Source organism: Microcaecilia unicolor, chromosome 7, assembly GCF_901765095.1.
Source record: "Microcaecilia unicolor chromosome 7, aMicUni1.1, whole genome shotgun sequence".
Taxonomy (NCBI): Eukaryota; Metazoa; Chordata; class Amphibia; order Gymnophiona; family Siphonopidae; genus Microcaecilia; species Microcaecilia unicolor.
This window is the reverse complement of record NC_044037.1, coordinates 55,818,482-55,846,061: the sequence shown is the minus strand read 5'-3', so window position 1 is coordinate 55,846,061 and position 27,580 is coordinate 55,818,482. Positions and strand designations below refer to the sequence as shown.

General features: G+C 41.3%; 1 protein-coding gene across 5 annotated transcripts in view; it reads left to right on the top strand.

Annotated features, from left to right (window-relative positions):
* The window catches only part of RPS6KA6 (ribosomal protein S6 kinase A6), a 248,754-nt gene that overhangs the window by 161,658 nt on the left and 59,516 nt on the right, over nt 1–27,580 (top strand). For all 5 annotated transcript variants that reach the window (XM_030209964.1, XM_030209960.1, XM_030209963.1 and 2 more), the window contains 5 exons: nt 1,541–1,683; nt 12,454–12,524; nt 16,058–16,146; nt 18,021–18,085; nt 21,587–21,689. In XM_030209964.1, coding sequence (XP_030065824.1) covers nt 1,541–1,683; nt 12,454–12,524; nt 16,058–16,146; nt 18,021–18,085; nt 21,587–21,689 — 471 coding nt within the window. The remainder of the gene's footprint in view (nt 1–1,540; nt 1,684–12,453; nt 12,525–16,057; nt 16,147–18,020; nt 18,086–21,586; nt 21,690–27,580) is intronic.

Below are 27,580 nucleotides of genomic sequence, written 5' to 3'. Positions count from 1 at the left end.
TCTACATCTGTCGCATCACAAGCTGGCATTTTTTCTGGTTGTGAACATTGATCACAAAGCTGCGGTCTGCCCCTCGGTACTTCCTATAGGGTCCAGTGTGAATTCAGGAGTTTCCTCCTACCCCTTCCCAAGGCCTACCTTATAACTCCCTGGAATCTGCTGACGTTAAGGCAGGATCAGTCTCCAGTTGCTCCTGCCCCTGCTGGCAATAGACTGCCTTTCCCTGATCCTGCTAGACCCTTGTCACAAGAAAAGGCCTGGGCGGGCCTATGGGAGGGTGGGACACTTTGGCCACAAGTCACTGGGAGGGTGAAGGTCCTGAATTTGTGCTGGCTGCATTAAACACCTGGGAGCATTGGAGTGTGACTTAGTGCTGTATGTTCCTGGGCACTTTGAATAGTGCATCTTGTACAGTTGACTTCATTCTGCTTTATTCATATACTGCAACAGTGACTAACTTGTTGGCACTTAGTGCAGGTTAGCCATTCCTGTGGGAAATTATGGTGCAGTATAAGCACACCCTTTTCCACACATTAATAACTACCCTACCTGAATTTGAAAGGCCTTTTAAAATGAACATTTTGCTGACATGTGAAGTTAAGTACCTGTTTTACAGGTGTTTACATTTAGTTTAATTGACCCCTAAAAATAGTTGGTGAATATATCAAAAACTAAATCCCTTATAAAGAAATGTCAGTAGAGACATAGAACATGACAGTAGATGAGGGCCGAATGGCCCATCCAGTCTGCCCGACCTCAGTAACCACTAACTCTTCCTTTCCTAAGGGGTCCCATATGCCTGTCCCACACTTCCTTAAATTCTGACACAGTCCTTGTCTCCACGACCTCCACCGGGAGGACATTCCACACATCCACCACCCTTTCAGTGAAAGTTAGACTTCCTTTTATTCTTGTCTTAACTAGGAGACATTCCCAATATAATACTAATGGTTAGGAAAGCTGCCATACCCTAAAATGGAGGAGCACCTAATGGTGGTTGTAATGGCTTAAGAACTGGGGAAACTGGGTTCAATTCCCACTGCAGCTCCTTGTGACTCTGGGCAAGTCATTTAACCCTCCATTGCCTAAGGTACAAAATAAGTACCCATATATAATATGTAAACCACTTTGATTGTAACCACAGGAAAGCAGTATATCAAATCCCATCCCCTTTCTCTTTCCCTGTTCAGAATCCGAGGGTGATTCTGTCTCCTAATGTAGTTTCAGTCCCCTTTTGTAAGGGGAAAAATTTAAATCTCATTCTTGGATGAGAAAAAAGTGGAAGGCAGAAGTTCTGACTCATGGTTATTACCATGTTTTAGAATTTGGTTTACTGTAGAGCAATTACAGTTTGTATGATCTGTAGGATCAAAACATAGTTCTAGACTATGTATTCCTATTATTTCATCATGCCATTATTAAATATCTGAGAGCAAAGTAGTACTTCCTTACCGTTTTTCAGTGACTGATGGAACATTATGTATTAAAAATGTTGATTATTAGATATATTTTTAATGCAGTTATTTATTTATTTTTGTAGACTTTGGACTAAGCAAGGAATCGGTAGACCAAGAAAAGAAGGCTTACTCATTTTGTGGCACAGTAGAATACATGGCTCCAGAAGTGGTAAACAGACGGGGCCACACACAGAGTGCAGATTGGTGGTCATTTGGTGTACTTATGGTAGGTTGCAGTGCTAGTCTCCTCCTTCCATGCAAGTATGGCTGCATTCTCAAAAGAAAAAAATCTAGATTATGATGCACTGTAAAGAAGTTCATTTTAAACATAATTTTACTTAACTAATTTACTCTGTGCTTTTGAGAAGGTTGAAGATAATTGAGAGAAAGGGGAGGAAGTTTTTCAGCTTTCATAAAAAAGAAAAATATCAACCAAAGGATGATCAGGAAATTATTACGCATTCTTTGACGTCGGTTTATAACCTAGTTTACCCCATGCACAGTTTGAAGTGGTATCTGTCAGCAACAGGATGATCATGTGCACATTGCTATGGAGGTGCTCCTTCAGAGAGAGGATTTGGAGGCTCCTGCTTACACCATAAAACACTTGGGATGATTCAGCATTCTTACTTGCCCCAGTTGATAGCACTGGTTTTGTTGTTCCATTCATTACTGTTGCAATCCAGCTGTCTTCTGTGTCTGCTGACTCACATAGCGTAGAGGAGACAGTTGTAGGAGTATTGCATCATTGGGAGGAATGTGATAGTGACACAATGGGGGCAAGAGTTTTGCAGTTATTGTTCAGTAGTGCTGTATTTTTAAACTGAAATATTCTATATTTTGGTGCTTTCACATGCCAACACTCTTCTACCCCACCTCCTTTAGAAATTGTCTCCTAGTATCACACCAAATCCCTGCTTAACTTGTTATGGGGAAAGAAAACTGAACTGTGCTTACAGTAGCTCGTTGATGAACTATGTATGCATATATTTTCCTGTGGGAAGATCTCATAGATAAAGTCAAGGTTTTGTCCTGCTTTCAGTGTGGTAGAAGGATGCAGAACTTCAGCACACTCCAGAGACTCCATTTATCTTAGTGTTAACTCGTAACCAGATGGAATGTAAACACTGCAAAAGGGTAGCTCTGCAAACTTGAAAGTATCGTATTAATCAACTATGTAGTCATCATGAAATGAAGAAAAGATGACTCCTTATGCAAAAGGGTGAGAGAAAAAATAGGCTGCATAGAGGTCTGCTGGCTACACACTCCAGTAAATGATGTTTTTAAGATTGGTCTCTACTGTTGTGTACAATGGCTTTAAAAGTCCAGCTGCAAAGGAGCAGTGCCAGGGGTCTTGTGAAATGGCATAAGTCTCAACAGAGACTCCCAGGCCTAAAGTGCTGCTGTTGTCCTCAATACACTTATCAAAGCCTGAGTTTAAGGTTACTCTACATGCTTTTGTGTGAAAGTATCTTTATTGAGTTTCCATCAGAAATACAATGCAAGACTGGACAAAGTCTCAAATATAACAGCAAATATTACAAACACCCTCCCAAAAGATCCCTCTCCCCCCCAAAAAAAAATCTAGAACAGTTATAGCCAATTAACAGACTCTAAAGAAAACACTGCGGGAAGCTAAAGCTCCAAATTATTCAATACTGTTGATCAAATTTGTGTACTAAGGGTGTCTAGAAAATCAGTGCATAACTTAAGAAAGCTTCTGATATGCGTACAGTTATGTGTCTGTGGAGATTCTCTCCATCTGCAATAATTCATGCATGTGGTTCCGCCTCTTGGCCGACGTGGGAGCTGCTGTGTGAATCACTGTAACATAATACAGCATTTGTCAATCAAAAAGGCTTTATGTAAAAAGAGACCTGAAACTCGGGTTCCTTCAGGAGTCATGGTGACACAACATCAAGCAGGCAACTCTGAGGTGTGATCTGCCAAGAACATCAGTACATTAGCTCCAGGTGGGCCCAAATCATCTGCCAAAAACAGCAGATAGGCACACAGTCCCAAATGCAATGTTTATAGGAGGCCTTTCTAGTGCCACATTTTACACAGGCGCCACCAGTGGGAAATCCTATCTTCCAAGCTTGAGATGGATGGATATTTATGTGAAAGAGTTCTCGTAATCGAATATTCTCTGCTATTTGTGGGGTAGATTGTAAATGCTATAAACATTTATTAATGTCCTGGTAGCCAAAATCTTTAATCCAAAGGGCTACCACCTTGTATAAAGAATGGAGACCTCTAGGTTTTAATAGGGCAGTGTAATAATTGCACAACAATCCCTTAGTCACTGTGGAAGAAACCAGCCACATCGAAATCCGATTCCTCAAAAGCCACATGGAAATTTCTAATTAGGGCTGATGCATATTGATGAAGCTGCATGTATGGATACCAGGTACGCTGTGGGAGAGCATAAGTGTGCTGAAGATTAATATAGGAGAGGAGGACTGGGCCTGTGTCACCATCTTTGTCCACAACATCCTGGAGCCGCTTGAGGCCCCAAGCAGCCCGTTCCTTAAAGCACATAACCAGCTGGCCAGGTGAAAAATCAGCATTGTCCAACAAGAGTAGGTAGTGGGAGCACCCAGCTGGAAGACCAAAGTGACGTCGGAAATGATACCAAGCCCGTCGCAATGCTTTCAGTAAACATGATGCTCCAAGCATGAAGAGAGTGTTGCAGTACGGGCATATATCAAATAAGCTGGAGATAATCACGCATGCATCTGACACTCATAATCATTGTCACAATAAAAGGAGGTGTTAAAAATCTAATCTCTGACTTGTTTCATATGACAGTCAGTATTATACAGTTTTAAATTCAGCAACCCCCAGACCTCCCTCTCTGTAGGACAAAGATAGGTGAGACAAAGGAGTCCTGAGTTGCTTGGAGTGCCACAGAAAGTGGCGTAAAAGTAGATTCCATTGTTTCAGATACCTATCTCATATGATTAATGGTAGATGTTGGAGGACATACATCTATTTTGGTAACTCTGTCATTTTCAACAAATGAATTCTACCCCTTAGGGAAACCACCAAAGAATTCCAAACAAAGATTAATATGATTATAAAGTGGACTAATCATTGGGATAAAAAGACCAAAATATTTTACAGATTGACATGCCCCCTGGATGGGAAAAGTACCCCACTATCGGTTTGGCAAACTCAGATAAACTGAGGGCCTCAGATTTATCCATATTAACCCACAATCCTGAAATCTGACTTAAGTCCAACAGTAAATCTAGGGCACAGGAGAGGGAGGACCCAGCTCTGTGAATGCTGCCAGTAAATCATCAGCAAATAATGCCAAAGTAAACGTGTACCCACTAGTATACTCTACATGGTTTAAACATGCACACAATCTTCTGATGGTTTTATGGGTTTTCATCCAGTATATTTCCCTAATCACATCCGTGTATCAGCAATAATTGTAGAGGTAGATGAGTGCAAAACACATCTAATATGCTTGGCATGTTTGATAGATATTTGAGAATCTAGGCCTCTTCCATCGCTACCAGATGACTTGCCTGCCTATGTGCTTCAGATTTGTGTGAGGTTATTTATGCTAGATGTGCATTGCACCAGTGATTCCCTTTTTGGTGATAAGATTAGAAAGGTTGTAAACACATTTATACCATCACTCAAACCCCCTTCCTCTCATATCCCTCCCCAGTAATCTCATCCCTTTTCAATGCACCTCATCCTTTTTCCATTCTTCCAGGTCATTCACACTGTCTTAACGTTTTCCCACATTTCATCCCCGCTCTCTTAGCCCCCATTTCACACCCTCATTCATTCTTCCATCCCATCAACATAGCCCCACTCATACCTACCAGTTGCCAAGTACTCACTATTCCCTCAAAATTCCCACTCCCTGCTCTGATCCCCAACAGTCTTCCGCTAAATCACCAAGTTCCAGTCATCTTCCACTTTGTTTTTGTACCCCTATCCTAGTCATCTGCTCTGTTCTCCCTCCTCCAAGTCCCATCCATCTTCTGCATTGTTCTCCTTCTTTCCCTTACTCCCTAGAGCCATCCATCTTCTACTGTTTTCCCTTTTCTTCCCACCTCCTGTCCCATCCACCTTCTACTGTTCCCCTTCTTCCCCCCCCCCCCCCCCAGAAGTCTCATTCATTTTCTACTGTTCTCTACCCTCCCTCCCAGGTCCGTCCATCTTCTATTCTTTTCTCTCTTCCTTTTCACCATTGATTCAACATTGCCCATGTCTCTCTCTTCTCCCATCCAGCATTGTCCCATCTTTTTCTCTGTCTCTCCTCTTCCCATACAGTATTGCATTTGCCTTTGTCTCTTTCTGCCTTTACCAACCCTTATCTATCTCTCTCCCACGCCATTCAGCATTGCCACGCTTGTCTGTCTGTACTCTCTACCCCTACCTGGCATTTCCCCTGGCTCTCTGCCCCTTACCAACAGTGCTTCTGTCTGTCTCCCTGCCCTGCCCCTTACCAACAGTGCTTCTGTCTCCCTGCCCTACCCCTCCCCACATTGCTCCTGTCTCTCTCCCTCCTCCTGGCACTACATAAGTACATAAGTACATAAGTAGTGCCATACTGGGAAAGACCAAAGGTCCATCTAGCCCAGCATCCTGTCACCGACAGTGGCCAATCCAGGTCAAGGGCACCTGGCACGCTCCCCAAACGTAAAAACATTCCAGACAAGTTATACCTAAAAATGAGGAATTTTTCCAGTCCATTTAATAGCGGTCTATGGACTTGTCCTTTAGGAATCTATCTAACCCCTTTTTAAACTCCGTCAAGCTAACCGCCCGTACCACGTTCTCCGGCAATGAATTCCAGAGTCTAATTACACGTTGGGTGAAAAATTTTCTCCGATTCGTTTTAAATTTACCACACTGTAGCTTCAACTCATGCCCTCTAGTCCTAGTATTTTTGGATAGCGTGAACAGTCGCTTCACATCCACCCGATCCATTCCACTCATTATTTTATACACTTCTATCATATCTCCCCTCAGCCGTCTCTTCTCCAAGCTGAAAAGCCCTAGCCTTCTCAGCCTCTCTTCATAGGAAAGTCGTCCCATCCCCACTATCATTTTCGTCGCCCTTCGCTGTACCTTTTCCAATTCTACTATATCTTTTTTGAGATACGGAGACCAGTACTGAACACAATACTCCAGGTGCGGTCGCACCATGGAGCGATACAACGGCATTATAACATCCGCACACCTGGACTCCATACCCTTCTTAATAACACCCAACATTCTATTCGCTTTCCTAGCCGCAGCAGCACACTGAGCAGAAGGTTTCAGCGTATCATCGACGACGACACCCAGATCCCTTTCTTGATCCGTAACTCCTAACGCGGAACCTTGCAAGACGTAGCTATAATTCGGGTTCCTCTTACCCACATGCATCACTTTGCACTTGTCAACATTGAACTTCATCTGCCACTTGCACGCCCATTCTCCCAGTCTCGCAAGGTCCTCCTGTAATCGTTCACATTCCTCCTGCGACTTGACGACCCTGAATAATTTTGTGTCATCGGCGAATTTAATTACCTCACTAGTTATTCCCATCTCTAGGTCATTTATAAATACATTAAAAAGCAACGGACCCAGCACAGACCCCTGCGGGACCCCACTAACTACCCTCCTCCACTGAGAATACTGGCCACGCAATCCTACTCTCTGCTTCCTATCTTTCAACCAGTTCTTAATCCATAATAATACCCTACCTCCGATTCCATGACTCTGCAATTTCTTCAGGAGTCTTTCGTGCGGCACTTTGTCAAACGCCTTCTGAAAATCCAGATATACAATATCAACCGGCTCCCCATTGTCCACATGTTTGCTTACCCCCTCAAAAAAATGCATTAGATTGGTGAGGCAAGACTTCCCTTCACTAAATCCGTGCTGACTTTGTCTCATCAGTCCATGTTTTTGTATATGCTCTGCAATTTTATTCTTAATAATAGCCTCCACCATCTTGCCCGGCACCGACGTCAGACTCACCGGTCTATAATTTCCCGGATCTCCTCTGGAACCTTTCTTAAAAATCGGAGTAACATTGGCTACCCTCCAGTCTTCCGGTATTACACTCGATTTTAGGGACAGATTGCATATTTCTAACAGTAGCTCCGCAAGTTCATTTTTTAGTTCTATTAATACTCTGGGATGAATACCATCAGGTCCCGGTGATTTACTACTCTTCAGCTTGCTGAACTGACCCATTACATCCTCCAAGGTTACAGAGAATTTGTTTAGTTTCTCCGACTCCCCCGCTTCAAATATTCTTTCCGGCACCGGTGTCCCCCCCAAATCCTCCTCGGTGAAGACCGAAGCAAAGAATTCATTTAATTTCTCCGCTACGGCTTTGTCCTCCTTGATCGCCCCTTTAACACTGTTTCTGTCTTCCCCCTGCCCTCTAAACCCTCCAGCTTTGCTCCTGTCTCTCTCCCTCTTCCAAAGCCCCCCCCCCCCCCAAACCAGCATGCAACAGTTTTCCTTCTTTCCCTCCAGCTGCCATCAGTGCTGGCCATGGTAATAATTACAAAGCACAGCAGCGGGGATCCACGGCTCTGTGCATGCTGTGGCTGCTTCCTGTAGGCCAGCCCTTCTTCCTCTGGTACAGTTCTTCTTTCAGAGGAGGTGGGGCTGGCTCGAAGGAAGCAGCTGTAGCATGGAGAGAGCTACAGGCCTGCATGGCTGTGCTGTGTAATTATCACTGTGGGTCAGCGTTGGTGACAGATAGAGGGAAGGAAGGAAAACTTCTGTATGCCAGCTGGGGAACTTAGGGTGGGGAAGGAGGAAGAGAGATTTTGCTGTGGAAAGACCTAAGATGTGTACCTAAGATAGGTTTGCTATCCATAGTATACAGAGTTATTGAATGGGCTCAATTAAGGCTGAGAGGCTGGGTCTTCCAGTACTAATTCAAGACATCGTGGTAGCAGCAAAAAAAAGCCTTCCATCAGACACACCAGTGCATTTAAATGGAAAAGAGTTTTCATCTGACATTTTACTAATGGTCATAATTCCCAGTTGGTGAAATCCTAATATTATACTTCAGTACCTTTATCTCTTTTGCAGTGTAGATCTCAGCGCATACTCAGCCTGTTTTGTCTCCACAGACAGACTTCCAGCTTTATGATGTCCGATCATTTTCAAGTTCATACAGTTTTTTTTTCATGTCATACTGCCAGTACAAATCTCCTGTGCCATGGGACGTCTGTGTCATCTTTATATCTCTTATGAAACTACCATATGAACCCATGGAATGCATCTCTCTAAGCATCTCATCTGGGCATAAATGAGAAAATAAATAAGAATCAGCAGACTTCAAGGGTTGGTTGCATATAACATAGTAACGTAGTAGATGATGGCAGAGAAAGATCTGTACGGTCCATCCAGTCTGCCCAACAAGATAAACTCATATGTGCTACTTTATGTGTATACCTGACCTTGATTTGTATCTGCCATTATCAGGGCACACACCGTAGAAGTCTGCCCAGCATTAGCTCCGCCTCCCACCACCGGTACTGCCACCCAATCTCCGCTAAGCTTTTGAATATGAATCATCAACTCAATTTCATCATAGCAAAAGTAGTTCTACACATTCACATGGTTTTACCCTAAACTGCACAAGCATCTATTACAGAATTTCTCCACACCATAAAAGGACTCGCACTTATCTACAGTAAACTGAATCCATCAGAAAGTCTTCACAGTTTGATTTCTTTGACCCCCAACAGATTTCTCATTTCACTGGCTAAATGGATTCTAGCCAATTTTCTAGCTTCCTGTATTCAGTTCTGCTACAAAGAAACAGACGCTTCTCTAGCTAGAAATGTTAAACCTCTTCAATTTGGAGCAACAACAGTTAATGTAGCTGTTTTGAAGTGTGCTTCACAGAGAGGTATATGCAAAGAAGCTACATGTCTTGTTTCATGCCTTCATTTCTCATTACTGCTTAGACCAGTCTTTAATCAGAGACACTGCATTTGGTCAAGCTGTACTGACGTGTCTTTTTGTAAGCTCTGCAACTCTTTCATCAATGTCTGAAGGCCCCTGAAGAATGGACAAATTATAGCATTGAGTGGCCCTGAGTTAAGGAACTGAGCTATTTGTATGCTGATTATCTTGCTTATCAATGGAAAAAGCAAAGTTAACATGTTAACCCGGGTCTCACATTCTACCACAAGCTTCCTGGGCACTGACTAGCTCTCAGGGTTATGCACCCTTGGCCCAGGCCACAAAACAGTTCTTTCTCTTTGCTTTCTTACTCCATGTACTGAGCTGGGTGCAGGCTGGGGCAGGATAAAATTCAAAAGGCCATAGGCTTTTAATCTGTTAATCTCATTCACACAAGGAAAAGACTCCAGTCCAGGTTTTTATGCAATAAAAAAGAATTTTACTGAACTTCTGCAACAAGCAATCCAAATCCTTTCAGAACAAAGCCAGTTAATTTGTATTCCAATTTGATATTTTGTAACAATAACTCCAGAGCCAAATTCAGGGATATGGTGTAAATCCTCCAGTTCAATTCGTAAATCCTACAGTATGTACATATTTATAACTCCTCCTGTCCTTTACCCATCCCTTTTGAGTGGAACAGTCTAAGGCTATGCCTGCAGAAGTGGTGCAACAAGCGATCTTTTCCCTGGACCAGACTCCCTTTCTTGCTACCTTGAGCTCCAACAGACTCTGTTCTGCTCCTGCTCCCAGGCTGGGATCCCCTTCTTCCCACCCGGAGCACTCCATCACTTCACGGTTACTGCTGTGACTGGCAGAAACCTCTGCTTTGGTTAGCCTTACTTCTTGAACCCATCCAGGACTCTCCTTCTCCTCAAGGGGCCTGGTGAGGGTAGAGGCAACCAAAGATCTTGTGCACTTTCCAACAACATTATTTATTAACTTCAAACTCCTTCCCTACTGGAACATTTCCCTCAGCACTTTCCCACAAACACTCCCCTTGGGGCTGGGCTTCTCATACCTCCATTACCAACCAATTTCCCTCCCCACAGTGACTCTGGCAAGTGGTTACCATCACTTAGCAATCCCCATTATATTGGAGGATTGCACTTGTAATTAGGCCCACAGTCCCTTCATTTTTTTTTGCGCAATTAAACAGAGAGTGATGAGACTGCTCTGCAGGGAAAGGGTCCTGTGTGAGTTGAAGTTAAACTTAGTTCTGTGCTCTTAGAGAGCTGTTCTGTCCTGGCACCAGGAGTCAAAGCACAAACAGGGAAAACCTCTACGCCAGACAGACCAAACAGGAAAAAGTAGAGGCTGATCAAAGGACGAATCCACCACTGGAGATGTTATGGAGAAATACTTTATTGATGCAGATATTAAGGGACCCGACGTGGTCCGTGTTTCGGCATATCGCACCGCCTACATCAGGGGTCAAATGAATAATTCATCCGAAAGAGCCTATACATGAGCAGACCCCACAGAGTTTGTCAGTGTTGGTTTATTTGCGTATGTCTTTTGATCAGCCTGACTGAAAGACAGTTCTTCAGTTTGACATTTTTAGAGTTTGAATATAGCCTATGCTATTAGAGCCATGAAGTCTTCTTAAAGTTTGTGTTACAAGTGTCACTTTTACTATTGGATGTACAGGAACTTTCACAGTTTCTACTGATCACAGCCTTGAGTTGAGTTGTGTTGAGCTTAAATCAGCCTTCTGTTGTGAACATACCATGGCCTTGACAGAGGGTTGGATGCTTTGAAGCTAGCCACAGATCTGTTGAAAAATGCCATTTTTAGACCCAAATGTCCCTCCAATTTCCTCATTACCTGATTTGGAAAAGTTAATGGAGATGATGGTGAAGAAGGTAGTCATTTTGTTCAGGTGGAGCACTATTTAGAAATAGTACTGGTTTTGGACTCATTTCAGTATGGCTTCTGCGAGGCTCACAACACTGAGTCCCCTTTGTTCTGTCCACACTATTTGTCATTTTGACAGGGGCTTGATCAATTTGGTGGCATCTCTGCTGTATTTGATACTGTGCACGATTTTTGCACGATTTTGTCATTACACAATGGCTAAGATCATTGGCCTTTGGGGAAACATACTGAAATGGTTTGAGTCATTTTTATATGGGCAATAGCAAGAGGTCCATGTTGGTGGCAAGTTATCTTCTCTAGACCATTAACAACTGGAGTGCCATTGGGTTCCTCTGTGTGCTGTCCTTTTCAATTTATATTTAATCTTGCTAGGACATTTGTTAAAATCATTAGGAATCCATTACCGCAGATGACATTCAATGCTTTCTCCCACTGACTGGCCCTGTTTCTGTCTCTGTTGTCCCATTAAGATTTCATATAAATTGCAGAGCTCACTGTAGATGTTCTGCTTCCTGTTTCCTCAGGAACTAATTTAAGATATTACTGTTGGTCCATCAAGTGCTACTGCATCATACCTTAGTGCATTATTTGGCAGATGAGTTGTACCCCTGTACACCTGCTAGATCTCTGTGGTCAGAGGGAGTGTGGTTTTTCTTATTGTTCCCTCTTTGTGAGTTTTCTGTTTTGCAGAGTTTAGGAGATGTACATTCTTTATTGCAGGACCAAGAGGGTGGAATTATCTACCATTGAACAGAGTGAAAATTGCCACTGTATCTTTTTAAGAAACAGTTGAAGATGTATTTGTTTTGATTGGCCTACGGAGTTCCTGTGGATTGAGCTAAAAGTTGTATTATACACAGCACAATCATTGAGGGACATTTGTGTAAATATGCTGCTTGAGTTTAGTAGCTGTTATGGCTTTTTGATGTTTTAATATATTTTTATTGGATTTTGTTTATGGATGTGTGTTAAATTAAGCTTTATGTATGTTTTGTGCTCCTCCTTGGAAAACGGCGAAATGTAAGTCAAACTTTAACCATAACCAGTCGGATAGCACCCGTCACCTTTGTAGGTGAATAACTTAGAGGCCAATAAGTTAAACATCTCAGTGTATATTATTATAGGTTTATAATATGGTTAATATACTAATGCTTTTATTTTTCAGTTTGAAATGCTCACTGGTACGTTACCTTTCCAAGGTAAAGATAGGAATGAAACTATGAATATGATACTAAAGTAAGTATCTTATTTTACTTTATTCTTGTAAATAAATGCACCAGTTAATCAGCATTATAAAATGTCAAAGCATGGCATAAAATCACTTTAATAACAAAAACAATAAACTATATCCCCCATGTGTTAGATCATAGATAATTTCAACAATATTTGAAAAACATTCTTTTAAAAATGTAAATAATTGTGCTCATATTCATTGAAAGACAGACCTAGCATTCATGTGAATCAGAGGCTTGCCATTGCAACATAGTTTAATCATGCGCCATTGACATCCTATAAACAAAACCAGTTCCAACTCCAATTGTTAAAACACAAATGTCTTGTGATGGAGTATATCACCTTTCATAGATTGAGTCACTGTATCTGGGTCCCAACATGGTCCATGTTTGACAAAAAGCTTCTTCAACCCTTGAATACCTGATTTATTTAAACATTTTATATATCCTGCCCATCCAGTGATCTGAGCAGCTTTACAAAATCACATACAAAATGAAAACAGACCTACAACACTTGACAAATTTTATGCAATTAAAGTAATAACAGATGCATATCATAATTACAGCTTCACAGATAAGCCTGTTGAAATAAAATGCTTATAAATGTTTTTGATATGAGAAAAAAAGATTTCACTTAAACATAGGTCTGGCGGCAGTGTATTCCGTAATGATAAACCAACAACTGCGAACAGTGAATTTTTATATTCATCCAACGTAATGTGCCTGAAATTAGGACCTTCTAAGAGATGCTGATTACTGGATCTCAAGGCATAAGTGGGTGTTTAAGACAAGATGAGAGTTTTGTCAAGAAGGACTTATATTTAAAAAAATATCTGACATAAAATAGGCAGTCATTGCAGTTGCATCAAAAAAAGGAGTGATATGTTCATAATGTGAACATCCAAAAATTAGTCGGGCAGTTGCATTCTGCACTAGCTAAAATGCAATTAGAATGTTTCAGAAGTCCTAAAAACAAGGAGTTAAAATAATCAAATAGCCATTACACAAAAGCTTGGATCACTGTAAAAAAAAAAAAAAATTGTGCAAGACTGAAAAAAAAGTTAAATAGATGTCCTAAGGGCTCTGTTTACTAAGCTGTGCTACAGGCACATTACCATTTTTAGTGCAAGCTAACCATTAGCATGTGCTAACTATGTAGGCACCCACAATATTCCTATGGGCACCTACACAGCGTGCACTAAAAACACTAGCATGCCTTAGTAAACAGGGCCCTGAGTATTTTTAATTTAGAAAATACTTGTTAAACAATTCCTTTATGATATGACTTCCTGAGTTATTTTTTCCAGCTAATGTTAGGTTTTTGAGAATTTGTTTGAAGATTTTTTTGTTGTTGTTGTGGGGGAGGGGGGTGTTGCACATATTGTGTGAATTTGATTTGCAAAAATATTTTTTGATTGTTGTAGAAACTTCATACCATTTGAGGAGCACTGTGATCCTAAGCTTTTTATGAAACATGCACCATGCTGGGACCCAGACATAGTGACTCTTAGGGCCATGGTTACTAAGCTGTGTTGTAGGTGTGCTAGCATTTTTAGCACATTCTAATGCTAGAGATACCCATAGGTATATATGGGTGTCTAGCATTTAGTGTGTGCTAGAAACGCTAGCGCACCTTAGTAAACAGGGCCCTTAGTGTAATACTATGGGGATATATTTTTTTGTTGTGACTTTTCCCTCCAGATAATCATGTTCAGTATTCCCCTTGTTGGTGTGGTTTTAAAACCATTTTATTCAATTTTCACAGTACTATGTATATAGAATGGTTTTTCATTAGAAGAAATGTTGACGGTTTAATTCTTAAGAAATCTACAATTTTGTCCTGTTCCCTTTCATATAATTTTGTGGAAATGCTTTTCTCAACATTGAGGGTAAAACTATGCGTGGAGGCAAATTACAGGCTTTCTTCTAGGAACAAGGGGAAGTAGGTCAGCTCAGAAGTGGAGTTGGGTTAATGGAAGCAACAACGTACATAGTTTAGCATTTTCAGAACTGCACATTTTTCAGTGAAAAAGTATCCACAAAGAATGTATGTATAAAACTTTGCAGTATGTAGGTATAAAACTTTTAAAGTAGTTTTACCTGGGCAGTTGTACTTTACATTTTGAGAACTGACACACAGTCTGAGGACAGGTACTACTACTACTACTTATCATTTCTATAGCGCTACTAGATGTACGCAGCGCTGTACACTTCAACATGAAGAGACAGTCCCTTCTCGACAGAGTCTAACACAGACTTTGCACCTTCCTACATAGTTGTGAATTTTTATCCACATAATGCAATATTGAAGCAAATTTCATAAGGGTCTTGATATTTTTTCATAGATTATTATTTATTTGGATTTTGCTTGCACCTTTTTCAGTAGTAGCTCAAGTTGAGTTACATTCAGGCACAGTGGGTATTTCTCTGTCCCTGGAGGGCTCATAATCTAAGTTTGTACCTGAGGCAATGGAGGGTTGAGTGACTTGCAGTGGGATTTGAACTGGCCACCTCTGGATGTCAAGGCTGGTGCTCTAACCACTAGGCCACTTCTCCACTAGAAAAAAAAGCTTTTGGCGGATATCCAGTGACAGTCACTGAAGGTGCCTATTCATTTTACCTGATCCCACCAGCTCTATTCTGAACATTTGGCTCCTTCACCCCATCCCAAACTCAATTCTGCTCTGTTCTCAGTATCACCCTTATACTGAAGTTGGTACTGAAGATTGCCTACCTCATAGGTACCAAACTCCTCCAGCATGGCTCAAAAAAGCCTGGGTTCCTCCTTTTGTATTGCCAGCATGGCCTGTGCGCACTTTCATTTGTGGCCAAACTTATCCTCAGAAGCCAACACCCAAGGTGGTGTGCACCTGCACACACTGCCCTCTGTCACTGGACTGCAGCTGCCCTGGCACTGTATATTGATTACATGTAGTAGTCCAGTTAAATTTGATATTCTAAAATTCAAATGGCAAAACAAATGCATATAGATGTAGCATAATTTGTTTGTGTCCATTCATAAATATAAAATTCTTTGTAGTATCTTTTGCTGAAAATAAGATTTTTTAGACATGCTACCAATATTGAAGCTAAAAGAAACTTAGGGCTCATTTTACCAATCTATGGTAAAAGGGGGCCTTCGGTGACGGTGCGTGAATTTGCTGCACACCGAGGCCCCCTTTTACCGCAGCAGGTAAAAGGTTGTTTTCAGCCCTCCCCCCCCCCCCCCCCCCCCAAAAAAAAAAAAAAAAGAAAAGAAATGGCTCTGTGCTAATCACAGGGATTGGTGCATGGCCATTTCTGTGGGGAGCCTTTACTGCCATCTGCCTGATTACCGCTACGTAAGCCCAGTTCTACAAATTATTTTTGTCGTGCCAGAAATGGTGTATCCTGGGGGTGGGAACTACCGGTGGCAGTCCTCATTTGGCATGTGACAACACCGCAGCAGCTCTACTGCAGCGTTGTAAAAAGGCACCTAAGTTAACTTTTTTTGAGGTGCACATATGTTGAAATACTCTTTCCTTACCTTTTTTGCAGATCCAAATTAGGCATGCCACAATTCCTTAGCCCTGAAGCTCAGAGTCTTTTAAGGATGTTATTTAAAAGAAATCCTTCAAACAGATTAGGTGAGTTGCCACCCCCCCCCCCCCCCCCCCATTTAACTCCTGCATTAAAAAGCTTTACATGTTGAATAAGTAAATTGCATAAACATTGTTATACTCTTATTTATACAGAACACAACTTTTTCAAATTGCAGTCTATCACTATAGATATTTGTCTTTCTTTTACTCTTCATCATAGTGGGAATTTCAGCCTTGTGAGCATATTATTTCTCAGAGGTCAAGCAGGGTATCAGTCTTCACACATACAAAACATGTGTGAGGACTGATATTTCCTTCCACTCTTGGAGAACACCCTGTTACAGGTAAGTAGCTTTGCTTTTTTGAAGCATCATAATGTATTTCACCGTGAATCTTTTTTGTTCTTTCTCGTTCTTTCTCAAAACAAAAACTGTTTTAAGGTTTTTCATTAATTTTCTGTATCTCAGTACCTTGCTGCTTATTTATTTCTGATTTCATAATATGAATTTGCTCAAGCTATGACTATTAGAGAGCCACCTCTGTGGTTTAAGTTCCAAATTCAGTGGGTGTGCTGTGGAAGTGCTTTATCAGCTTCTAGGAGAAGAAAAGAACAATACCAGTGCAAGAGGGAGATCTAAGGGTACACAGTGCCGGCCCATGCCACTAGGCAAAGTAGACATGTACTTAGGAAAGCAGAATTTGAAGGGGAGGGTGTGGCAGTGTAGCTCAGTCATGTGGTAGAGTCTTGTCACTGCTGCCCCCCTTCCCTCTGTGTCAGCTCCAGAAAGAGCTAATGCTGCCCAGGCCCTGTAAACACATGAAGAGAGCCTTTGTTGTAGCCATGAAACTGTTATCGATGGCATGCAAACCTCCCTGTCTGATCCCATACTCCTGGAGCCATTTGGGTCTCTCTCCTCCAATCTTCCCAGGAGATAACTGGGCTAGTTTGCAACAAATATGTCCTTGGATGAAGTCATCATGGTATGCTCAGCAGTAATTTTTATTTTTGTAACCAAGCTGGTTTCTGATGGTTACTGATGCGTATAGGCCACAAGCTGTAAAATCCATATTGTTATAACAGTGGCAGGTATAGGCCAAGACCAGCAAAGATGAGATCTCAGGTAAATACTCCTACACCACACAGCAGTGGTTCTCACCCTGTCTTTGGCAATACCACTATCGCTGATGTTTCAATTTCACTTCCTGGTTCTTCCCCACTTAGGAGCTCATTAAAAACTCCTGCCAGAAAACTCCTGCCAGATATGGAGCTAAATCCTTGGAAAACTTTTTTTTTAAATCTCGCTGTAAACCCGTCTGGGCCAGAGCCTTCCCCAAGAAGGGGTGGTGTATTGATGTGGAAATTGTACATATGCTCAGTGAAAACTTTCAGAACCTGGGCTATGGGAGGGTGAATTTCCATTCTAGGGTAATTGGATAATATCACCATTGGTATGTTTTCAACATCCTGTTGTTTGCAGAAAACTATAAGCTATCTTGTAGTTACAAGTATGCTTAAATTTGTCCTGGTTCATCACTGTAATGATGGTCATGTATAGTAACTGACATTTATGCCTTTTGCTTAATAGTTTTATTTCCTTTATGACACCTAGTCCTTATGTTTGATGTTACGTTGGCATCTGTAAGCATCATCTCATATCACAGAATGGATATAATAATGCTCTCTAAATGTTTATACTGTCAAATTGCAGCAGTGTGTAGATTGTCAGCACTTTATAACATTTTTGTGCCTGTATCACACAAAAACAAAATCTTTCTTTGGCTCCAAAAGTCTGGAGAGACAGATCTTAAGTCATTTGTCAGTGTGTTTGTAATTATGATTTTTTTTTAAATCAAAAAAGACTGAGATATGAGGTTACTGTTGCACCTAAACATGTACCTAAATATTTCTTTCTTCAAAGGTGCGGGTCCAGATGGTGTTGAAGAAATCAAGAGACATCCATTTTTTGCAACTATTGACTGGAATGTAAGTTTATATAATAATGTATACTTCAGTCCTAGAAAATAGAAACATGACGGCAGATAAGAGCCCAATAGCTCATCCAGTCTGCCTATCCTTTCCATGAAAGAATATTTTTTTAGCTTCCTCCTAAGCCTATTTCCTCTTAACTTCATCCTATCTCTTTCATTCCAGAGTTTTCCTTCATTTGAAAAAGGCTCATCTCCATCATTAATACCACTGAGGTATTTAAACGTCTCTATCATATCCCCTTTCTCCCAACTCTCTTCCAGTGTGTACATGTTGAGGTTCATAAACCTGACGGCAGAGACCGCTTGCTAATTTTGTAGCCACCCTCTGGACGGACTCCATCCTGTTTAATCCTTCTGTAGGTGCAGTCTTCAGAACTGCACACAGTTCTCCAAATGGGGCCTTACCATAGACTTATACAAGGGCACTATCACTTCTTTTTTTTTTTTTTTCCTGCTGGTCATCCCTCTCCTTATGCACACGAGCATCCTTCTGTCTTTGACCGTCGCCTTTTGTATCTTTTTAGCTACCTTAAGATCATAAGACACAATCACCCCCAAGTACCACTCTTCTTTCGTACACAGAAGCACTTCACCCCCTATATTGTACTGTTCCCTTGGAGTTTTGTAACCTCAAGTGCATGACCTTGTATTTCTTAACATTAATTCTTAGTTGCCAATTATTGGACAATTCTTCAAGCCTCGCTAGATCCTTCCTCATGCCATCCACACCCTCTGGGGTGTCCACCCTATTTCAGAGTTTAGTTACATCCACAGAGAGACAAATCTTACCAGACAGTCCTTCTGCAATATCGTTCACAAAGATGTTAAAGAGAGCCGGCCTGAGGACAGATCCCTGAGGCACACCACTGATAAACCTCCCTTTCCTCTGAGCAAGTTCCATTTACCACTGCCCTCTGTCTCCTTTCACTCAACCAGTTTTTAACCCAGTCAGTCACTTTAGGTCCCATACCAAGGGCACTCAGTTTATTTATTAGTTGCCTGTGCGGAACAGTATCAAAGGCTTTGCTAAAATCCAAGTCCACCACATCCAGCGCCCCTCCCACGTCCAGCTGTTTGGTCACTTAGTTGAAGAAATCAATCAGATTTGTCTGACATGATCTGCCTCTAGTGAAACCATGTTGCCTCGGGTCCTGCAGTCTATTTGATTTGAGAAACCTCATAATCCTCCGCTTTAGAAGCATTTCCATTACTTTACTCACCATCGAGGTCAGACAGACCTAACCTCCTCCTTCCTTTCATTCTTGTGCAGAGGGACCACATCCGCCCTTCTCCAGTACTCTGGGACCACTCCAGACTCTAAGGAAGCATTAAAGAGCTTAGACAGCAGAGCTGCCAGAACTTCTCTGAGTTCCTTGAGTACCCTTGGATGTATTCATAGCTTTGTCAACTTTTAGTTTAGCTAGTTCCTCACGAGCACAGTCTTCTGAGAATCGGTCCTGGTCTACCATACATCCATCCCCATTAGCAATTTGTTTTCTGCAGTCCTAGGCCCAGCCTTTCATCCATGAACATAGAACAGAAATAATTGTTAAGGAGTTAGTTCAGCTTTATCCTTATCAGCTTCAATATATTCCTCCCCCTCAGCTTTGAACCTTATAATACTCTTTTGGCATGTCCTGCTGTCACTTATATATCTGAAAAATGTTTTGTCCCCCAATTTTACTGTATCAGCTATCTTTTCTTCCATTTGCCTCTTCACTTTCCTGACACCTTTCCTAGCTTCTCTTAGCTTTTCCAGATATTTTAGCCTGTCTTCCTCTTTCTTTTTGAGTCGTCTTGTAACATCTGGAGGCTGACCACCTTCCCCTTACCTTTTCAGCTACTTCGTTTGAGAACCAGAGCAGCCTTCTTTTTTTTTTTTTTTTATTTATAAATTTTACAATTACATTTATGACATTTACTCATAAATTCACATATTAGAAATAAACAAAGCTCAGGAAAAAAAAAAAAAAAAATTAGGCATACTATCTTAATACATTTAGTCCACAATTAGGTGATCCAAGATCTAGGAAAATTCTTAATTTCAGATGAATTAACTCAAATATTAATAATCAAAGCTGAGAGAACCTAGCAGTCGCAGCCGAGATCAAGCACTTAACAATCAAGAACTACTACAACAATTATTCTTTAGAAGTAATAAATTCTAATAGTTTCCCTGGGTCAAAAAACATATATTCTTTTCCTCTTATGCAATTTTCTAACATAAAGGTTTGTCGCTGTTAAAATAGATCATTTTAGTTTTGTCCACTGATGTTCTTCTTCAGCTGTTCCCATCCAACTAACTCTTCCTTGAGAAATTCCCCCATCTCAGCAAAGTTAGTTCTTTTGAAATCTAGGACCTTCAATCTTGAATAAGCCCTCTCCTCAGCTTTCTAGTAACACAATTCCTAGATTAATAAGACATTAGAAATCTATTGGATTTTTAACACAGTTTGTTTACTTCAGTTACATTGTTCCTAATCTAATAAACTACATATAAATAAAATTATTAGTGCGAGATCTATTTGCATCATTATGGAAATCCTGAAAACCAGGCTAGGTTGTGGACCTCAAGGTCTGAATTTGAGGACTCCTTACTTATGGACTTTTAGGAACTTTTCCAAACCTTTTTTGTAAACCCTGCTGTGCTAACATTTTTAGGCAATGAATTCCAGAGTTTAATTAAACGCTGAGTGAAGAAACATTTTCTCTGATGTATTTTAAATTCAATAGACTTCTATGATATCTCCCCTCAACCATCTGTTTTCTAAGCTGAAGAGCCTTAACTTCTAGCGTTTGCTCAGAGAGAAGTTCTGACATCACCCTCTACCATTTTTGGCACCCTTCTCTGTACCTTTCCTAATTCCGCTATATCTTTGAGACGCAGTGACTAAAACTGCACAGAATACTCAAGGTGGCGGAAAATATAGCACAAACTGTAGTGTTTGCTACATCAGAAGTAATTTTGTATGCAGATCATTAACATGCATTTTATATGCCAATTATAAAGATTAGTGTAATGCATTGCTTCCCACTTAATAGATATTTGCACGCTAAAACAGTTACTAGAGAGAAAATAATCTAATTTACAAAAATCAGCAGTAAACTGGAAGTAATCTACTGCACTCTGATTATTATAGTATATTATATCAGCCTTCTAATTATTTAGATTAGTAGGTATCTGTATTCGATATGTAAACTTTTCAGTTTGAATCCCAGTTAAGACAGTAATTGTCACGCACATAATTCCTGAATAGAATACAAACACTTTGTAAAGTAAACAGCTCTTTCTGTTTCCATTGATTTTATGTGAGATGGAATTAAACCAGTCTACTTTAAATTTAACTGGTTTGTATTTCATAGGTTAATTATGGGAGTAATGGGATGTTTTTGTATGATTTTTTTTATTGTAAGTTAACTCAGGCAGTTTCATAGAAGTGCTTATAAATATAACCAGCAAAATTAATACATAGATTTATTTTGTGATGACTTTCAGAAGCTATTCAGAAAGGAAATTCAACCACCATTTAAGCCTGCTTCTGGAAAGCCAGAGGATACATTTTGCTTTGATCCAGAATTTACAGCAAAAACTCCGAAAGGTAACTTTATTTTTAATTGTAGAATATGTACTGCAGTGGGTTGTTCCACATAGTCAGAAAACGGTCAGACTTGGCTAGGTTTAAAAATGAAATTAATTTTATTTCAGCCTGGACCATGCTGAATGCTGCTCCATATATCACAAACTATCTTCTGATTTTTATTGTATGTATTGGCAGATTTATAACTCGTGATTTGTATAAAATTGCACATACGTATAAATGCATAAAAAGTAGGGGCAGAGAAATAACTCCTGGAGGTGTAGTTTGGGTGGAACTGGGGCCAGAGTTGCAAACGGCAGCAGCAGGCAAACCACCCAACCAAGGATTGAAGCTGGAAACAGACAGGACTGGTACAAGCAGGTCTGGAACTGAAGCTGAAGACAGGTAGGACTGGAACTGAAGCTGAAGACAAGCAGGGCTGGAACAGGCAGGACAGAATATACAAGCGGGGCAGGGACTGAAGCTGAAGACAAGCAGGGCTGGAACAGAAGCAAGATTACAGACCAGAGACAAAGCAGAAGCAGGCTGGAAGTGCAACAAACACACACAGACAAGAACTCATCTGAAGACCTCCATTGCAAAAGCAGGGCATGAAAGTTCCAAGGTGTTTATAAAGGACATTACTGATGATGTCACAACTAAGAATGAGGCTTGGCTTCAGGAACACCAGAGTAAGGCTGGAATGCTGGAATACCAAAATAGGACGGAGCATGACCGGGAAACAGGGAAAAAGCAGTCCACAGCAGCCACAGGGCCTGATCACTGGGAAGAGGGGTGAGTATAGACATGGGGCATGGCCATATCCGTGAGAATTTGGAAGGGATTAATCCACAAACATTTTCCAGAGATGGGAAGGTGGTAGAACTAGGGCACATGAATTGAGGCTGAAAGGGGGCCGACTCAGGAATAATGTCAGGAAGTATTTTTTCACTGAGAAGGTTGGTGGTAGATACCTGGAATGCCTTTCTGAGGGAGGTGATGGAGATGCAAGTGGTAACAGAATTCAAAAATGTGTGGGATAAACACAAAAAAAATCCTGTTTAGATGGAATGGATCCAAAAATACTTAGTGGAGATTAGGTAGCAACACTGGTAATAAGGAAACAAAGCCTATACTGGGCAGACTTCTTTGGCTTGTGCCTTGATAGTGGCTGAATAGACTAGGATGGGCTGGAGTCGAGCTTTTCAGGGGCTTTGATGACAACTTCAGAAATTTTAGAACAAAACAGTGCCGGACAGACTTCTATGGTCTACGCCTTGAAAATGGCAAGGACAAATCCAGTGGCGTAGCTAGGGTAGTTGACACCCGGGGCCAGTCATTTTTTAACCCCTCCCCCCTGAAATCTAGTACTAGGCATGCGGAGAATTCAAAACACTCAGGACCTATAGAGCAATTCTACCATACCATAAGCAGTAATTTCTACGAGTCACACAAGGAAAAGGAAAGCATCTTACAGTGAGCACTAGATCAATTCACCTATTGTAAAATGAAACCAGGCAGAATATTACAGATCGTCGATCCTGCACAGTCAATTCCAACTGAAAGCCATGTCTTTTTCACAAACACAGATACACCCTAATCCACTATAGAATAAGTAATAATAAAATGCAATATAGTCTCAGTGGTTTAGGGCACAGCTCCTCAGTGCTTCTATAAAAATGGAAAACTAATTCATATTTGAGCTGAATCCATAAAAAAGGTTGCAAACTCAAAGATCAAAATATACATCTGTATAAAGTTTGCCAGTGTAGTAAAGTGTAAGATAAGCAAGCAAAGACCTATAATTCTTAAAAAAGGAAACCTTAAGCCTCAGGAACTGCTATACTCACTGCTGTTGTCTTAATCCAAGGAATTTATCACAGGTTTCATTAAACAAGGTAAAACCCAAACGGTGGAAACAAAATCCCCAACACAACACCCCTCTCCCATCTGAGAACCCCCACCCCGACCCGACTCTCCTGCCATCACCCTACCTTTAAAAAAAGTTTGTGAAGCGTCGTTGCAGGCAGCGCCTCGCGTCTGCCATGCTTGTAAAAGAAGTAAATCTCTTCTCCTCCTCGTCGTCGGGCCTCGCTGTGTCCCACCCTCGCGGAAATAGGAAGTTACCTCAAAGGAGGGTGGGACACAGCGAGACCCGACGACGACGAGGAGACGAGATTTACTTCTTTTACAAGCAGGGCAGACGTGAGGCGCTGCCTGCAATGACGCTTCACAAAAATCTTTTTTAAAGGTAGGGTGGGAGGCTGGGAGCAGCGGGAGCGGAGCACCCCCTACACGCTGACACCCGGAGCAGACCGTCCCCACCGCCCCGCCCTTGCTATGCCACTGGACAAATCAAGATCAAGTCTATATATGAAGTATTACATACCATATTTAATGAGTTTATCTTGTTGGGCAGACAGGATGGACCGTACAGGTATTCAGCTGCCGTCATCTATTATATGTTACTACGTTACTGTATTCATTTTAAGTTAGAAATTGAGGAGGATCACTTGGCAGAAACACTGGACATACTTCAGTTCTTTAACCCCCTTCAAGGACGATGTGACAGTACCTATTCACAGAATCCTCAAGGATTTACAGATTAAAATGTGAGACTCTGCTCTCTCTGCAGCATCTGTTAACAAGAAGATTGATTGTAGGTATAGAGTCCAGAAGGCTTTTGGATTCAAGAAGCAGCAGATCCATCACCATTTCATAATGAATGTCCACTCTTAAAAGAGCCAAATGTTCAAGACTAATTCATATAAGGAAATACATAGAGAAAATCATGTACAGCGCATAAAGCGGGATAAGCCATTTTATAAAAATACACATCGAAAAGAACGACATTGCTTAGGAGTTTATACAGGTAAATTCTGGCACTAATACATATAAGTACATAGGTATGGCCATACTGTGACAGACCGAAGGTCCATCAAGCCCCGCATCCTGTTTCCAACAATGGCCAATCCAGGTCACAAGTACCTAGCAAGATCCCAAAATAGTACAATACATTTTATGCTGCTTATTCTAGAAACTAGCCGTTGAGCCCGTAAAAACGGGCTGGTATTGGGGTTTTCCTTCCCCCTCCCTCCCCGCGAGGTTGCCGCCATCCCTCCACCTGGCCTGGGCCTTCTCTCCGCTACTAAACTTACACATTCATTCGCCGGAATGCAGCACGCACATCAGCTGAGCTGCCATCGGCCCTTCCTTCTCTGCCTGTGTCCCGCCCTCCTGTGACGTAACGTCAGCGAGGGCGGGACACAGGCAGGGAAAGAAGGCCGACGGCAGCTCAGCTGATGTGCATGCTGCGTTCCGGCGAATGGATGTGTTAGTAGCGGAGAGAGGGGCCGGGTGGGGGGGAGGAACGGTAGCGGCGATCTCAGGCGGGCGGGCGGGCATTAACCTCGGCGGCGCAGTTTTCCTCTCTGTCCCGCCCTCGTCATCACGTATTGATGCGGGGGCGGGACAGAGAGGGAAGTCTCTACTGCGCATTTGCGAGTGAGTCGGTCACTCGCCGTTTATATGTTTGATAAGCAGTGGATTTTCCCCAAGTCCATTTTAATAATGGTCTATAGACTTTCCCTTTAGGAAGCCATCTGATCTTTTTTTTAAACCCCACTAAGCTAACTGCTTTTACTACATTCTCTGACAACGAATTCCAGAGTTTAATTACACGTTGAGTGAAGAAATATTTTCTCTGATTCGTTTTAAATTTACTACTTTGTAGCTTCATTGTGTGCCCCCCTAGTCCTAGACATTTACTCATTCATATTTCAACCGGCATGTTTTGCAATATGAATGAGTAAATGTCTGCATTTATTTGTATAAATAGCAGATTTTATAAAACTGCAAAAAGAGTCATTTAAGGAGCCAAGCTTCAAAACTGAAATTTGGATTTTTGAGGTGGTTATATGTGCACAATTGCCCTTTCTATCGCCCGTCCAATTCCCAGGTCCAAATGAATAGTGCGCTAGCACTTGTGTGCCTGGGAGCAGATATAAATACCAATGAAGTTTTTTCAAGAAATACATGCATTTCCATTATAAAATAGGAAATACACATGTATTTGTCAGACTTGCCCAAATCACACCCAGAATATTCCCCCTTCAAAGCTGTGTCCATCTTGGGAGTACATGTGTAAGTAGTAGCTATTCTAAAGTTCCTACTTAACACGTATGACTACTTACATGTGTAAATCAGATTTTTACACATGTAAATGGTGTATAACCCTTATAAAATTACCTCAATAGTTACTAATTTTATGCTATATAGAGGTGTGCTAACTTTTTTTTCATGTGCAAACATAGGAAAAGGCTAAATTATTCACATGATTGCTCCTATTAAGTAGGTGAGGCATGTTTGCACCTACTTTCACACAACCTGAGTTTAGATGAGTTCAGGGATGGAGTTCAGATGGATTCACAAAGTTTGAATGTAGATTATATGTATACATTTATGCCAATTCGTAAGCACATGAAAATATATGTGGATACATTTTGTCCAATGATTGTTGCAGGTCTTCTAAGGCTATTTGTACAAAGACATATAGGGGGTCTTTTACTAAGGTGCACTAGCTTTTTTTTTTTAACTCGCATTAAAAATCAGCTAGTGATAAATGTTGAGACGCCCATAGAAATATAATGGGCATGTGAGCATTTAGTTCTAGCTGATTTTTAGCGTGAGCTAAAAACACTAGCGCACCTTAATAAAAGACCCCCATAGATACCTATTTTCTCATAACAGCCCCAAAATAAAGCACCTACTTGGATCTCCTACCTCTGCAACCTGTTATAAAATGACCTTCTAAGAGGTTGACTTTAAAAGGGGTCTCGTAGGTTAAATGAGCAGGAAGGCACCTATTTTGGTGTTATTTATAAAGACATGGTTGAAGTAGTTCCTTGAAAAAAATAGGCCAACTCAGAATTTGCTTCAGTAAATTTTTCCCCTTTATGTTGTATATTGAAGAGGCTGTTCTGGTTAAGACTTTTTTGGTTCCCTCACCACTGAGGTCTTAGAAAGTCATGTACTGACAATGTATCTTTTTTTGTATGATTATATTCATTGTTTGTTTTGTGTTGTGTCTGTTTTTCCTAAGTAAGTTTATATATATTGTAAACGGGCCCGCTGCTCCAGTATGGGGGAGGAAGCTGCCTCCCATGAATAGCCTCACAAAACTGCCACCAGGAAATACTTCAAAAACATTCCTTTATTTTTCCAGATTCATAAACAAAATTTTACTCCAGAGTAGAGACTTGCTTCTCAGGCAGGGCTGTTCTGCCTTGCTTAGTACATCAGCCAATTACACAAAGACTTTGCCCCCTCCCTGAGGGGAATGCAAGAGCCCTTTGGAAATCCCTGCTTTTTTGTCCCAGCCAGTAACAAACAAATAGTACTTGTCCCACAAGCAGGATTTCCCCTCAAGACAGTTAATCACCAAGCCTTTACTTCCAGGAGGTGCAATACTTTTGGGACTTCCTCAACCCAAGGTATTTCAGCCTCCTCCTGAACTGAACCCCTCTTCCCACCAGACAGCCCTCCTTCATAAACAAGCCTTCCAACTTCAGAGGTTCTCAAAATAATCAGGTTTCACAAAAGAAAAACAGGCTTCTCCACTTAAGCAGGGTTTAAACCAAAATAAATTCCAAAACCATGTAGGTTTCCAAACCTTCAGGGGCTGCCTTCCTCAGCTCTCAAGCTCCCATTTCCTTCTGCTTTCTTCCCCTGCTCAGGCTGATTAATTCCCTCTTCCATCCAATCCTCCTTCTGCTTCTCAGCCCACCCCTCCCTATTACAGGTGGGCAGCATGATATACAGATTGCTGGTCCCGGGAACTGGCTCCTTCATTCACCCTCCCTCTTGTGGTCAGTGACGGTATATGGCCAGCTTGCCTATCCCCTGAGATCTCA